General features: G+C 48.2%; 1 protein-coding gene across 1 annotated transcript in view; it reads left to right on the top strand.

Moving 5' to 3' along the window:
* The window catches only part of sgsm2 (small G protein signaling modulator 2), a gene marked incomplete at its 3' end in the record, with an annotated part of 144,945 nt that overhangs the window by 8,978 nt on the left and 118,924 nt on the right, over nt 1-17,043 (top strand). The window contains exon 2 of the mRNA XM_083637253.1: nt 15,737-15,812. Coding sequence (XP_083493379.1) covers nt 15,737-15,812 — 76 coding nt within the window. The remainder of the gene's footprint in view (nt 1-15,736; nt 15,813-17,043) is intronic.

Below are 17,043 nucleotides of genomic sequence, written 5' to 3'. Positions count from 1 at the left end.
TCAACAGAACTGGCCCCAAAATCTGGCCCCAATGTGCCGCGTGAGTGTTGTCTTATCCTCATGTTTTAGGGTCCTTGGCTGCAACCAGGAAGTAGCGTGAAATTGAAATAAGCCAGGCGCCGTGAAGGGTGTAATGGTTGGTGTGGACGCCGGCGTAACAAAACCCTGTTGGGTGACTTTGATGTCTTTAAAATCATCCAAATCTTTAAAATATCCGAAGTACAATTCGCCTTCAGGTGAAGTGCTGCATACTGTACATCTTCATGTGCACACAGAGTATATCGCTGTGATAAAGAATGTAAAGCCTTATTGTTGTTATATCACATTTTGTTTTATTTATGTTAGAGCCATATGAAATCATTTTTTTTTCTCCCCAAATTCTGTTTGATCTTTTCCTGAATTCCGTTTTTTTCATTTTAATTTTAATTTAGAGGTTAGTAGTGATATTTTTTCTTTTTTCGACGACTTGGCTCTCTCAGACAGCCTCTTCAACATGTTCCTCAAGGTGAAAACTAAGTTGTGAGGTGCAATAAGGGTCCCACGCAAGACCGACCCCCCTCTCAAAACACCCCAATCGAAAACTGAATCATTTCTCTAGGCCTATTTTACAATTATGAAATCATTTAGGTTACTACGATAATCAGATCTACTTCTCATTTTGATAATTAGGCCTACTTTTATTAACTCATTGAGTGCCAATGACGTCGATCGGCGTCAAAGTAAATAGTAACGTTGAGTGCCAATGACGTCGATCGGCGTCAAATGTGTTTTTTGACGGTGGGACGTGGATCAAAGCCTCCTGCATCTCCTGTACAAATATTGTAGCTATTGAAGGTGTACAACCTATTTTACGGACTCATTAGGTGGCGACAGTGCTCTCCAGATTAGAGAAAGGTGGGGAAAAACAGCAGAAGAAGCCCCGTGATGAAACGGAAACCGATGAGAGCCAGAGCCAGAGCCGTATAGATTGCTCTGGCTGCAGCTAACGTTAGCTGCGAACAGCAGTCAAAAAATAGAAAATAGACGCTGGGTGCTTAGGCTGTGTGTTAGTGTGGGGAGGAGTTTGCAGATGAGGGGGGGGAGAGGGGGGTGGGGCACGCAGGGCACCACACAACTACACCACGTCACTACATCAGAAAATATTAGCTTCAGAGTCAGTGAATGTGCTTGAAATGCTTCATTTCACAAAAGGCTAAATATCTCAGCTTCTAATTTGAAACGTCTGTTTTTGCGGAAAATGGTATCAATAAACTTTTTTTTGCTGATGATACAATAGAGTCTCCTCGTTCTTTGTGCGTGTTCGGTGTTTACATAGTAATATCACACAATATTCTGTGGGCCTCGAGAAATCACTGAAAACGCTCTGAAACTCTGGCACTGGGAGCGTCCGTTCTCCAAAAGTGGCTGGCACTCAATGAGTTAAAATTAGGCCTAATTATCAAAATAAGAAGAAGAATTTTTATTACCAAATTCCATGATTCCCTCCGTTTTTTTCGTTTTGCGGAAATCACATGGCCCTAATTTATGTGCACACCTCTAAGTCAACTTGAATACATGTGGCGCTAGGAATATAAGGTACTCAGTAAAAAATCTCTTTTTGTCCAGTCAACATCCAGACCAGACCAGGGTGTTGGATGCCTCCGCCATAGCCTGAGAGTTTCTAATACGAGCTGGCTTGGTTGCCATATTGCAGTCCGCAGCTAAACAACATTAACCTGCCTCTTCCCAGAAGAAATATTCTGTCATTATGCAGCCCAGCTTTGGGTAACGTCTCCCTCACACCGACCACCGACACCTCCTCCAGGACACAATCATTTCTCCCTGCCACACTCTCATTTGATCACTGCTGCTCCAGCAGCTTGAAAGGCCAGCTCAACTCTCTAGAAACCACATTGATATTATCCACTGGATATTTTGTATGCTCGGGGTTAAATGGTCATAGTAGGCTTACTGTACAGTAAGGACATAACTGTCCATATGGCAGGCCCATAAAATGATGCTTTAATTATGCCCAAATGCTCAATGCTTACATGAATAATAATAATAATAATAATAATAATAATAATAATAATAATAATAATAATAATAAAAAATAAAAAATGTGGCATGTTTTACATATTAGCTAAGTTGAAGTAGTTTTCTTATTTTGCCTGGTGAATGTGTACATTTTGAAAAGCATTGTATTTGTGTGCATCTGCCAGTGGGCCATCAGGATAAGAGTAGACATACTAATAATGTGTTAATTCCACTACAGGAGAGACTTGATGTCCTCTGAGGGGCGGGGGGGAGGGGTGAATGTGACATATTGTAGGCTATGATTGATTGCATCCTTAATTGCAGTATTGTACTATCTTTTTTGTGTGTGTTAAAGTTGCGACAAGACGTCAACAAGTTCCAGGCGAGCAAAGATAGATGGATTCCAGCCATTCGTCCTCTAGAGCAATGGTTCTCCAGTGGTTCTCAACCTGGGGGTCGGGACCCCCCGGGGTATTGTACTGTATTATATATACAGCTATAAAAACTATAAACTGTATATAAACTGTACTGTGTACAAAAGATTTCAGTGAGTGAGTGAAATCAGTGAGTGAAATCAGTGTGAATGTGTACACACTGGGAAGTCAATGGTCGGGTTGGGTTGGGCAGCAGCGGGAGCTGGGGTCGCGAATCCCAAGTTGTTTGGGGGTCGTGGCTCAAAAAGGTTGAGAACCACTGCTCTAGAGCTCAGAACCTGCTGTCACCACTGTACCAGCGCCCCCCCTCCTCTACAGCTCAGTAAACAGGCGTTCAGCCTGTTTATGACAAAATGCAGCAGATTAACACAAAATGTGGGTGTTATTACAAAATGTGGGTGTTATTACAAAATGTGGGTGTTATTACAAAATGTGGGCGTTATTACATAATGAAGTGAAAATGTATGACATTTTGTCGTGTTATTACATAATGTGTTGTCGCACCCCCGTATTCTCCGTATCTTCTCTTCCAGGAAGAGCATGGTGGGGAAAGAGCTCGTGCTTAGCGGCTAGAGGAAGCATATTGTTGATGTTCTGATGTTTGGGCCAGTCACGCGTGCTGCACAGAGGGCAGAGTAAATGTGCTTATGTAACAGTCAGCTAACGAGCTCTTCCCTCTGCTTCTAGCTCAGACCATGAGCTTCAGCTAACGAGCTCGTCCCTCTGCTCCTAGCTCAGACCATGAGCTTCAGCTAACGAGCTCGTCCCTCTGCTCCTAGCTCAGACCATGAGCTTCAGCTAACGAGCTCGTCCCTCTGCTCCTAGCTCAGACCATGAGCTTCAGCTAACGAGCTCTTCCCTCTGCTCCTAGCTCAGACCATGAGCTTCAGCTAACGAGCTCGTCCCTCTGCTCCTAGCTCAGACCATGAGCTTCAGCTAACGAGCTCGTCCCTCTGCTCCTAGCTCAGACCATGAGCTTCAGCTAACGAGCTCGTCCCTCTGCTCCTAGCTCAGACCATGAGCTTCAGCTAACGAGCTCTTCCCTCTGCTCCTAGCTCAGACCATGAGCTTCAGCTAACGAGCTCGTCCCTCTGCTCCTAGCTCAGACCATGAGCTTCAGCTAACGAGCTCGTCCCTCTCCTCCTAGCTCAGACCATGAGCTTCAGCTAACGAGCTCTTCCCTCTGCTCCTAGCTCAGACCATGAGCTTCAGGATTCTCAGAAGTGTAGAGAAGTTAGCCTGCTCCACTCGGCCGTTTGACATAACACATTTTCTTGTTAGGTTAGTGTCACCTTGGAGCTGTAGATGGCTGTTACATGATAAACAGATGTCCTCTTTTATTTATATACGTATATATATATATATATATGGTAATTTTACCGAGCACTTACACTAGTAGGAGCGCTATTAACTGGATTTCCTTCAACCATGCTGACAGATTTTCATGCAAATCAAAAATGTGTCTTGAGAGAGATAACTCTAAATTGGACCATAATTGACCAAATGAACAGCATGCTTGTGTTGAAGAAGACTTGTTAGCAACGTGTTTACTGGGGTCATCAATCAAGTGAGGATTACAGTCATTTTCCCATTGACTTCCATCCAATCCCACTTCTTTTTGCACCCAGTGGAGTCGCAGGCCATTCAAAAGAATGCATGTTTAAGGCACTTCCGCAGAGGCTTCATCTTTAAGAACCGGCGGTTGCCCCTTGTGTATGGACTCATTTGAACTTGGAAGGTCAGCTAGGCTAACGAGCTAGCCTAGATAACTTAGTAGGCATGGCTATATTGTTTAGATAGTTTTTTTCTTTCCAGCTCGCATGAATTGCAAATCGTTTGCACTTGTTGGATTTGCATGGCGATTCACAGGGGTTTCGCCACAAGCCCATCAATCTGCTCTGCTGTGATTGGTGAAAGATTTTGATAGCCGGCAGCTTAACACCAACCAATGGGTTTGGGCGAGAAATGACATCAATGAATCAGTCATGGATGCAGGCTTGTGGCCAAACCTTTATGACTCTCTTTTCAACCCTATCAGATTATTTATGCCTCCAGAGCAGCTCTGCCTCCAAGAACATTTTTGTATCATTAAAACTACATTCTCCAGATATAATGTATACAGTGCTAATACATCAAAACAGATATGGTATAATAACAGCTAGCTTCTACAACTTAATGTATCCACCTTCTTTTTGGCGGCCATGATGCACCATGGGTGCTGCTTCCTTCTGCTGTCCTCTTCCCCCGTTACGTCTAGCTTGACACAACACAGCGCGTCTAATGTACCCGTCTGTAAACGGTGCAGCTGAGCTGATAAATGCCAACTTGTTCAACGAGCAACAGGTTAGCGGATGTGATAGATAACATCATTAGGCTACATTCCCAAAACGAGTGTTATTTTGTGACGAGCAAACTTTTAACGTCGGAGTTCGACAAGGAAATGCGATGCGAGGAGGCACGCGCTGCAGTCATGGGCTGCAGTGCAGAGTAGGTACTATCCAGGCAGCGTCAAGCCAGTGTAAACACAGCTGCTCATGTTCTAGACCGGATATTGCTCCCAGAATTCTTTTACAGCGGCCGGGAGCCTCACAAAAATAAGGAGGATAGATCAAGATCATTCAAAAACACAATTGTAAGACTAAATCCTGTTTACTATCCTGAGAAACCAAAGTGTAAACCCTATTGGTAAGGCCTGATAACATCGACTTTGAGGTCTAAACATGCAGCCAGCTCTCGTCAAACTGCTTCCCAAAGAGTTCCATCTCCCAGACTCAGAGTCACACCGAGGTGCAGGTATCTCCCAGAGTCACGCCGAGGTGTAGGTATCTCCCAGAGTCACACCGAGGTGCAGGTATCTCCCAGAGTCACACCGAGGTGTAGGTATCTCCCAGAGTCACACCGAGGTGCAGGTATCTCCCAGAGTCACACCGAGGTGCAGGTATCTCCCAGAGTCACACCGAGGTGTAGGTATCTCCCAGAGTCACACCGAGGTGTAGGTATCTCCCAGAGTCACACCGAGGTGTACTGTAGGTATCTCCCAGAGTCACACCGAGGTGCAGGTATCTCCCAGAGTCACACCGAGGTGTAGGTATCTCCCAGAGTCACACCGAGGTGTAGGTATCTCCCAGAGTCACACCGAGGTGTAGGTATCTCCCAGAGTCACACCGAGGTGTACTGTAGGTATCTCCCAGAGTCACACCGAGGTACAGGTATCTCCCAGAGTCACACCGAGGTGCAGGTATCTCCCAGAGTCACACCGAGGTGCAGGTATCTCCCAGAGTCACACCGAGGTGTAGGTATCTCCCAGAGTCACACCGAGGTGTACTGTAGGTATCTCCCAGAGTCACACCGAGGTGCAGGTATCTCCCAGAGTCACACCGAGGTGTAGGTATCTCCCAGAGTCACACCGAGGTGCAGGTATCTCCCAGAGTCACACCGAGGTGCAGGTATCTCCCAGAGTCACACCGAGGTGTAGGTATCTCCCAGAGTCACACCGAGGTGTAGGTATCTCCCAGAGTCACACCGAGGTGTAGGTATCTCCCAGAGTCACACCGAGGTGTACTGTAGGTATCTCCCAGAGTCACACCGAGGTGCAGGTATCTCCCAGAGTCACACCGAGGTGCAGGTATCTCCCAGAGTCACACCGAGGTGTAGGTATCTCCCAGAGTCACACCGAGGTGTAGGTATCTCCCAGAGTCACACCGAGGTGCAGGTATCTCCCAGAGTCACACCGAGGTGCAGGTATCTCCCAGAGTCACACCGAGGTGTACTGTAGGTATCTCCCAGAGTCACACCGAGGTGTAGGTATCTCCCAGAGTCACACCGAGGTGCAGGTATCTCCCAGAGTCACACCGAGGTGCAGGTATCTCCCAGAGTCACACCGAGGTGCAGGTATCTCCCAGAGTCACACCGAGGTGTACTGTAGGTATCTCCCAGAGTCACACCGAGGTGCAGGTATCTCCCAGAGTCACACCGAGGTGCAGGTATCTCCCAGAGTCACACCGAGGTGCAGGTACAGTATCTCCCAGAGTCAGGCCCGTATCTAGCCTGCTACATTAGGGTGGGCTGGTAGGGGGCAACTTTGGCAGTAGGTTGCCAGAGGTTGTGGGTAGGGATGCACCGATCGATCGGCACGTGACCGGAAATGGCCGATTTTCACGTGATCGGCCTCGATCGGTGATCTGCGCCGGTCACTCTAAATAGCCGATTCTGTGAGCCGATTTTCACAAGACGTGCGCGCACCCCAAAGCACCGAGACAGGCACCCAGCCACCACACCACACACGCCAGCATACCTTCCTCGTTGTGGATTTTTTTCACCGTCAGTGAAGTAGACAAAGCTCGCAGTTTGTCACACATGCAAGTCGAAAATAAGCCGTGGAGACAGAGGTGCGGCCGAGTCCCGCTCGGCTGGAGTCCAGTCTGAGCGGCTCGCTTCACCTCACTGGCCCCCCTCTCTCTGCTCTCTCTTCCCGGGAAGCGGTGCTCCAGCAACCCGCCACCGCGCACAGCCGGCTTGGCGAGGTGAACGTGAGCATTGTGTCCAGTATAACCATTCCCCGACCTGCATTCTCCATTCCACATCAGCGCTGCTGCCTCAGCCTGTCACTCATGTTGTAACGTGGAAACAGGAGAGACTATTTGTTTCGTATTGCAAATAGAACGACATGAGAACGACGGACATAATAATAAAAATGCATCGGACTCACAAGTGTGCCAGGTTTTCTGTGCGTGACGATATTTTTTCGGATGGCAGATAAAAATACGCATACCAAACTTCGGACTGTGTGTAAACTCCGCCTGATATTCAGACTGAAGATCGTTACTGTAACTCATAAACTCATTTCCTCTCTACTCAAGAGGACTGGTCTGGGGCCAGTCTATAAACTCCTTGTCCATGGATCATTTTGATGTTCTGTTGCACCTGTTTTCTTTTGGAAAAGTAAATGCATGATAGCTGTGGGATATAGGCTATTGGATTTAATTTAATTTTTGTATTCATTGTATTTGCACAAAAAAGCTCTGTCCAGTAACCTGGAACACTTTTATTTTGAGATGTGTTTGAGTGAGATCCTACTTCATGCAAATGATAAGAATTGTTTATTTGTTTATTTGGATCCCCATTAGATGTAAGAATTGTTCTTTGAATCTTAGTTTTTTTGTAACACAGTTACAAAAACGTTTGTGTAAGCTGTCAATTGTTGTTTTTAGAGAAAAAAAATCGGAATCGGCAAAAATCGGTATCGGCAAGTCAGACTATTCAGAAATCGGAATCGGCCAAGAAAATGGCAATCGGTGCATCCCTAATTGTGGGTTTGGGGATGGGGATTAAATTGCATTATATTCAGTGGCGCTGGAAGTACTTTTAGGTAGGGGGAGCTGTAAGGAATGGACTCTCGGTGCTGCCTGCAAGGGCAGCGGCGAATTTTTTTTTACGTTTTTTGGACTTTCATCCAAGAATATTTAATTTTAAATTAACATTAGGATTATACTGTTGTGATGTCATTATTCAGTATCTTCTCCTTTTCTCACTCACTTTCATGTAAGCACCTGCTCTCCCTTTAGTCGTTTTACACTACAACAGACAGCAACACAGACATAAACACTGAACTTATTATTATTATTATGGAAAACCAGATTATGATGAAAATCAAACACTTTTGAAGAGAGAGCGTATGAAATAAGATTAGAGCTGGGAAGCACAAACTGTTTTTTAATGCATTTTGTTGCTGTTATAAACACAACATTTTATTGCCCCTCCATTTCAAAACTCATTCCGGTGAGCCTGCAGAACGCTTTGCTAGATGAGGGACAAGCACTGTTAAATGAGGAAATGCCATTTCCTCATTCCTCACAACAAAGAGTTGACGGTGCTAGACGGCACCCTATGCCGAGCTGCGCCGATAGGAAGGCCAGCTGCGGCGCCCCCCTCGGCGCAGTCAGCGCCGGCGATTTCGCTGGGCAGCGGAGGGCGACAGTCGAGTCTGTCACAGCTCTGTATTTCTCGTTCTCAAAACATGAGTCAAGAGGACTTTGGAGGCGGGCTGAAGCTCAGTGCCCACCCAATCAGAAGCTAGAATTGCTACTGGTATTTTCTGTGCAATTTTTCCATTGGCGGGGGAGGAAAATATGTTTATTTTCACTTTTGACTTTTGATTGGGTGGGCAAGACTCATGTCTGGGTGGGCATTGCCCACCTCGAGGTGCAGGTATCTCCTAGTCTGAGTTACACCGAGGTGCAGGTATCTCCTAGTCTGAGTCACACCGAGGTGCAGGTATCTCCTAGTCTGAGTCACACCGAGGTGCAGGTATCTCCTAGTCTGAGTCACACCGAGGTGCAGGTATCTCCTAGTCTGAGTTCCACCGAGGTGCAGGTATCTCCTAGTCTGAGTTACACCGAGGTGCAGGTATCTCCTAGTCTGAGTTACACCGAGGTGCAGGTATCTCCTAGTCTGAGTTACACCGAGGTGCAGGTATCTCCTAGTCTGAGTTCCACCGAGGTGCAGGTATTGACCCATCTGACCACCCACCCACATAATGTCAATCTATTTGCACATCTGTTTGCCCCTGTTGCAGATTTGACAACTGCGTTATTAAAAACAGAAGCTGCCTGTTTAAAAGAGTTGTGTCTCGTTGTTACTTTGAGCCAGGTGTGCTCTTCATCGAGCATGCAACTTTTATGGATTCATTCATTCATAGGCTGTAGGGAGAAAATGTAAAAATGTAAATGTAAAAATGATATTTTGAAGCTGTCATGGGACGAGAAGAGCCCACGTAGCGATGGACGGGCGTGAGGCAATCTGTAAGGGCGGAGGTGCGGAGGTTTGGAACCTGACCATAGATTGGAGATAGTGACGATCAGTCTGGTGTGCTGCCCTGTAGAGGGCAGTCTGGTGCGCTGCCCTGTAGGGGAGTACCAGTGTCTTAAATTTGATGCGTGCCGAGATGGGAAGCACAGTGAAGGTCCCGGGAAGAGGGGAGTGACATGAGAGAATTGAGGTTGGTTGAACACCAGACGGGCTGCAGCGTTCTGAATGATCTGTAGCCGTTGAATAGCAGAGGCAGGTAGCCGCAGCCAGAAGAACGATGCAGTACTCCAGGCGGGAGATGACAAGTGCCTGGACCAGGAGGAGTCGTGTCTCTTGACTCGCTTCCCTCGTATAAGAAACGGCCAAATTCTAAGTGGAATAACTGCTAAATAGAGAGAAACAAACAAACAATTAAGAATTAAGACCTGAAGCAATATTGATTTACAGCCTGGGGCCAGGTGAGTTGTAGCTTTAGCCTGAGGCCCCCGCTGCTGCTATGCTTTATTCCTAAGAAACTTCCACCGGCCAACTTTGATAGACAGTGACGGCCAATAACTCCTTCATGACAGCTGAACCTCATCTGGGTGACGAGGGATGTGAAGCTCCATCCGTCTATCACAGACATGACACGTGCACCACCTCCCACGCCCACCACCTCCCACGTGCACCACCTCCCACGTGCACCACCTCCCACGTGCACCACCTCCCACGTGCACCACCTCCCACGTGCACCACCTCCCACGTGCACCACCTCCCACGTGCACCACCTCCCACGCGCACCACCTCCCACGTGCACCACCTCCCACGTGCACCACCTCCCACGTGCACCACCTCCCACGTGCACCACCTCCCACGCGCACCACCTCCCACGTGCACCACCTCCCACGCCCACCACCTCCCACGTGCACCACCTCCCACGCGCACCACCTCCCACGCCCACCACCTCCCACGCCCACCACCTCCCACGCGCACCACCTCCCACGCCCACCACCTCCCACGCCCACCACCTCCCACGTGCACCACCTCCCACGCCCACCACCTCCCACGTGCACCACCTGCCACGCGCACCACCTCCCACGCCCACCACCTCCCACGCCCACCACCTCCCACGTGCACCACCTCCCACGCGCACCACCTCCCACGCCCACCACCTCCCACGCCCACCACCTCCCACGTGCACCACCTCCCACGCCCACCACCTCCCACGTGCACCACCTCCCACGTGCACAACCTCCCACGCCCACCACCTCCCACGTGCACCACCTCCCACGTGCACCACCTCCCACGTGCACCACCTCCCACGCCCCAATACGAAGAAGGAGAAGAAGTCAGGACCAAATTACACACGCACCAGCGCTTCATTATCACACACCAGACCAATTAAATGTGTCCTGTTTATCAATGAGTCCCAAACAAGGCAGAGGTGTCAGCCAGACAGGGCCTAGATTAATTACTGTCCACAATTAATTCTACAGGCGAGAGGAGAAGTCAGACAAGCCAGCATCAATCTATCTGAAGTCGCCCAGCCTCTCCTCCCCACAGAGACACAGCGGGTTAGCTGGGACTCCTCTGCATGTTCCTGGGTGCTGTGATGTTAATTGGAAGACAGTGGTGTGGAGGTAGCGTTTGGGTGAGACGGGAGGAGCTGTTGGTTAACAGCTGTCACAATGTTAAAAAGGACCGCAATACTTATTTTATGATCTGTTATTTTTCCTTCGTCACGTACGCTTCCCACACTGTGGCAAGAAAGTTGCCATACTGACTCTTCACTACAGAATCATTGGTGGCCTTGTCAGGAGTTGTTCTAGGCTTTAGTGAGAAATGCTTTCTGAATAAGCATTTTCGTCACGTTGCTGGGTGATTATTAAGCAACTGTTTTTCATACAATAAGCACCCAGCAAAGAAAAATAAGGCTAAAATTCAATCACGAGTTTCCTGGTGAGACCGTGGGTGCTTCCATGACACCCTCCCTCCCTGTTTCCAGCTGCCGGTTGCCTGTTTCCGCCCAGGACCGTTCATAGAGAAAGAGACTGAAAATAATCATAATAATTGTTGTGACTTTGTACCTACCTATGTCTTGTAATGGAGCCCCCCAGCACAATAATTTCACACGTGCATAATTGTACAACGAAGTGACAATATCTTGAATCTTGAAAGAGAGAGACCGCTAAAGCTATGTTCAATGACCAAATAATAAGAGTTCCAGTTTGGACGTTTAGCCTTCAAAATAAAAGCTGCCGCTATGCAACCACGTACTATTTTTTAGCAATTCCGGCTAAACTAAGCCCATACAGTACGAGTGAATTGACATTCACCTTGTTTTTGTAAAATATCGCCGCTATGCAACCACACAACGTTACTATTTTTAGCCATTTCGGATGAAATAAGCCAAACGTTCCCACTCCTTGACAGCGGCGCGCACGTCCTTGCTACTGACATTTTTTTAAACAGGAAGTCGACAACCGGCAACCGCTGAGAATCATGGGAAACGTAAGTCCAGGAATAAGGTGAATAGGGATGACAGAGGCCGCGAGTTGGAAGTCATGCAATGATCCATCAGTCCAGGTTGTACAGATGTGATCGTGGTCACGCCTAATCGCCTATCGATTTGTTTGGTCTTAAAGTGGCCATCTAAGTGAGCCCTGCATTCAAGTGATGATGGATCATACTTTCCTCAGCCATCCAAGTAGTTTGTGCAGTTTGACTTTCTGTAGGTGGCGCTCTTCTCTTTGTCTCTCTGTCATTGTGCATGCTAACTAGCTAGTTCTTCTGTTTACTCCAAACAAACGGGAAAACCCATCACCTCCTGTGCGCGGCAGAGGATCTGTGAGCCAATCACAGCATTCTCTCTAGTGTGTTATTTATTTCTGTATAACAGAGCACTGCTCTGCACGCCGTTCTGAAGGATGGGAGGAGCACGTCCAGTCGTTGCTCCACCCCCTCTGCTGATCTGGGGAGAGCTGTAGACGAGCACATGCTTCCTCCGATATTACATAGCTGTCGCCAGCCGCTTCCTTTCACCTGACAGTGAGGAGTTTCACCAGCTGGACGTAGCACGTGGGAGGATCATACTATTCCCCCCAGTTCCCCTCCCCCCTCGACCAGAGGAGGCACTGGTGCAGCGACTCATACCCCACTGGCTGCCCACCCACAATAACGGTCAATTGTATCTGTAGGAACGTCTGACCAAGCCGGAGGTGCCACTGCCGGGAATTGAACCTGGGTCTCGTAGGCGAGAGCTTTTACCTCGACACTACCCAGACCCCCTTAACACTACCCAGAGTCCAGACCCCCTTAACACTACCCAGACCCCCTTAACACTACCCAGACCCCCTTAACACTACCCAGACCCCCCTTAACACTACCCAGACCCCCCTTAACACTACCCAGACCCCCCTTAACACTACCCAGACCCCCCTTAACACTACCCAGACCCCCCTTAACACTACCCAGACCCCCTTAACACTACCCAGACCCCCCTTAACACTACCCAGACCCCCCTTAACACTACCCAGACCCCCCTTAACACTACCCAGACCCCCCTTAACACTACCCAGACCCCCCTTAACACTACCCAGACCCCCCTTAACACTACCCAGACCCCCTTAACACTACCCAGACCCCCTTAACACTACCCAGACCCCCCTTAACACTACCCAGACCCCCTTAACACTACCCAGACCCCCCTTAACACTACCCAGACCCCCCTTAACACTACCCAGACCCCCTTAACACTACCCAGACCCCCCTTAACACTACCCAGACCCCCCTTAACACTACCCAGACCCCCCTTAACACTACCCAGACCCCCTTAACACTACCCAGACCCCCCTTAACACTACCCAGACCCCCCTTAACACTACCCAGACCCCCCTTAACACTACCCAGACCCCCTTAACACTACCCAGACCCCCCTTATGGTTGTTATGACACCTTGTTATCATCTATCACATGTTTTATGCTGAGATCTCAGACTCAGTATGAAGCAAGACAGATGTGGATGAACTTGACAGTGATCATGATGATGACCATGCTGACTGCCTCTGTGCTGTACAGCTCTTCCTCACGGTGGTGACAGACAGCAGACGTGGAGCTGAGAGCAGTGAGTCAGGCACAGTAACGAGCAGTGAGTCAGGCACAGTAACAAGCCCTGGTCTCAGTCAGGCACAGTAACAAGCCCTGGCCTCTGAGAGCAGTGAGTCAGGCACAGTAACGAGCCCTGGCCTCTGAGAGCAGTGAGTCAGGCACAGTAACGAGCCCTGGCCTCTGAGAGCAGTGAGTCAGGCACAGTAACGAGCCCTGGCCTCTGAGAGCAGTGAGTCAGGCACAGTAACAAGCCCTGGCCTCTGTCAGGCACAGTAACGAGCCCTGGCCTCTGTCAGGCACAGTAACGAGCCCTGGCCTCTGTCGTTTAGGCTTGTCAAAAGTAACGGTAGTATCGCCAAGTATCATTTTTTTTTTTAATGGATACAATACTCTTTTGCAACAGTATGAATACCCAGCAGTACTTTTTTAAAGGGAAAAATCAAGCAAACTACAGATCTTCCCCTCCCTATTATTGGTGGGTATCTGTTGCTTCAACAACTCAAAGTGCTCTGATAGGCTGATGACTAGAGCAGGGGTAATCTGCTGTGTTGTGATAGGCTGATGACTAGAGCAGGGGTAATCTGTTGTGTTGTGATAGGTTGATGACTAGAGCAGGGGTAATATGCTGTGTTGTGATAGGCTGATGACTAGAGCAGGGGTAATCTGCTGTGTTGTGATAGGCTGATGACTAGAGCAGGGGTAATCTGCTGTGTTGTGATAGGCTGATGACTAGAGCAGGGGTAATCTGCTGTGTTGTGATAGGCTGATGACTAGAGCAGGGGTAATCTGCTGTGTTGTGATAGGCTGATGACTAGAGCAGGTGTAATCTGCTGTGTTGTGATAGGCTGATGACTAGAGCAGGTGTAATCTGCTGTGTTGTGATAGGCTGATGACTAGAGCAGGGGTAATCTGCTGTGTTGTGATAGGCTGATGACTAGAGCAGGTGTAATCTGCTGTGTTGTGATAGGCTGATCACTAGAACAGGGGTAATCTGCTGTGTTGTGATAGGCTGATGACTAGAGCAGGTGTAATCTGCTGTGTTGTGATAGGCTGATGACTAGAGCAGGTGTAATCTGCTGTGTTGTGATAGGCTGATGACTAGGGCAGGGGTAATCTGCTGTGTTGTGATAGGCTGATGACTAGAACAGGGGTAATCTGCTGTGTTGTGATAGGCTGATGACTAGAACAGGGGTAATCTGCTGTGTTGTGATAGGCTGATGACTAGAGCAGGGGTAATCTGCTGTGTTGTGATAGGCTGATGACTAGAGCAGGGGTAATCTGCTGTGTAAGGTCAAAGTTTTTAATGAGTTTTATCGGGCCTACATTATGGAGAAGCGTGTGTCTGTCCGTCCATCTGTCTTGCTTTATTTTGATGCCTCTTGATGTGTTGTCATCACCCCCCTACCCCCCCCCCCCCCCCCCCTCGTGGTATGAGAAATGGTATAGAGCAGGGGTGGGCAACTATTTTTCATGGGGGGCCACATGAGAAACCCAGATTGTTGCCGGGGGCCGAACAAATAATTGTCATGCCGTAACCCATGGATGGGTAACTTTGATGATAGAGAGGGCCACAAAAAAATGTCCTCGCTACCAGATTTTGCTGAGGGCTGAACGGCGGCAGCGCGAAAACATTTGGGGCATTTGAAGCCAGGTTTAGAGGAATAACTCATTTTAAATTAACAATTGTGATGTCATTATTCAGTCTTAACCACCAACATTTGATCCTTTTTCACTCCTATGTCACCACCTGCTCTCCCTGCAGGGCTTGAAATAAACTTTTTTCACCACCTACCAATATGGCTGCTAGATTTTAAAGTTACCAGCCAATTAGAATTTCCACTAGCCGAAATGTTTTTCTTGAAATAAACCAGAATATGAGTGGGTTAATTTAAGCATAAGTATCAGTAAGTGGCCCGGGATTCTCAAAGCCTGTGTTGAGGGTCACACAAGAACAAAAATGCACTCTTGAAGCTAAATAAATTATTATTTAGCTTTAATAAAGTTAATTATTTAAATTTCTACTTCAATGTAGAACAGTCATTTCTTACACATGAGATTACTTTTAGGCTTTTAGTCATAAATATTATTGAAAGATATTCCATATTCCAGACTGAAATGCTATAACAGAAGAGTATTGGCCAGAATGACATGAACATTTGGACACTTATTCAGCGGGTATCTTGCATGTTGCGTTCAGGTGCACTGTAAAAAAAATAAAAAAGTAAAAAATAATAATTTTTGCAATTCCATCGCGGGCCACACAGGGGGCGCCGTATGCGGCCCGCGGGCCGTATGTTGCCTATGTGTGGTATAGAGTATCGATACATTACCGGCTATCAGTATGAAAGTAGAAATCCCAGTATGGTGACATGACTTCCTTACTGTCATTTCAGGTCAAGCAGATTATGGAGGAAGCTGTGACCAAGAAGTTTGTCCACGAAGACAGCAGCCACATCATCGCCCTGTGCAGTAAGTGTCTCTTTTCATCTGGACACACTGTCTCTCTCTCTCTCTCTCTCTGTCTCTCTGTGTCTCTCTCTCTCTCTCTCTCTCTCTCTCTCTCTCTGTCTCTCACGCACGCACGCACGCACACACACACACACGCACGCGCACGCACGCGCGCACGCACGCACACACACACACACACACGCACACACACACAGACACACACACACACGCACACACGCACGCACACACACACACACACACACACACACGCACACACGCACACACACACAGACACACACACACGCACGCACGCACGCACGCACGCACACACACACACACACACACACACACACACACACACACACACACACACACACACACAGTGTGCTTGGCTTGACGTCATGGTGCCTGTGACTGTGCTGCTCATCAATGGAAAGTTAATAATCACAGAGGAGCTCATGGAAGAGACAGCCTGTACAAAACACAGGCTTTCTAAGCCCTATACGTGTGTGTGTGTGTGTGTGTGTGTGTGTGTGTGTGTGTGTGTGTGTGTGTGTGTGTGACTGTGCGCTAAGATACTCAATACACCAACAAGATGACGTATCTACGTATACACTTCCTGTCTCCTCCACCTCGTTTGGAACACAGCTCGTAGTGCCGTTTGTGAAGCTAATGCGGAAGTAACTTAAAGCTGCATTCTTTCGAATGGCCTGCAGGGGGCGACTCCACTGGCTGCAAAAGAAGTCCGGTTACATGGAAGTGAATGGGAAAATGACCGTAAATCTCACTAGATTAAGTTGATTTATGGCCCCAGTAAACACTTTCCTAGTGAGTTTAGTCTCAATCGCTAGTTTCAACTATCATACAGTAGACGCTTGGGTAGCTGGCTGGGGTCAGGGTGGGGTAAATCCTCCCGTCCTCCCCATTCAGCATAGTTAGCATTTAGCTGCTAGCCCAGCCCAGGCAGACAGGAGCGGTGATTCAACCACCGCAGTAAACGCACATCTGAACAGACGTCTATGTATGTACCTGCTCTAGAATCCCCAATCCTGTAGTGTAGATCCGCAGCTTTGTCCTTTGGTGAGTCAGCCCATTGAGATATATCTTCTTCTACCCCACTCGCGCACCAGCCGTAGTAACATTTTGTGGGCGTTCCCACACAGACCGACTGTATCTATACAGCATGGTGTTCATTTTGCAGACTATGCTTTGGGGCGTGATTGACAGGTTACCTGTCCAGTGATCGCGCAGC

This window comes from Poromitra crassiceps (genome assembly GCF_964638095.1).
Source record: "Poromitra crassiceps genome assembly, chromosome: 5".
In the NCBI taxonomy this organism is placed as follows: domain Eukaryota; kingdom Metazoa; phylum Chordata; class Actinopteri; order Beryciformes; family Melamphaidae; genus Poromitra; species Poromitra crassiceps.
Note: the sequence above shows the minus strand (reverse complement) of the source record. Positions and strands in the feature narration are given on the sequence as shown.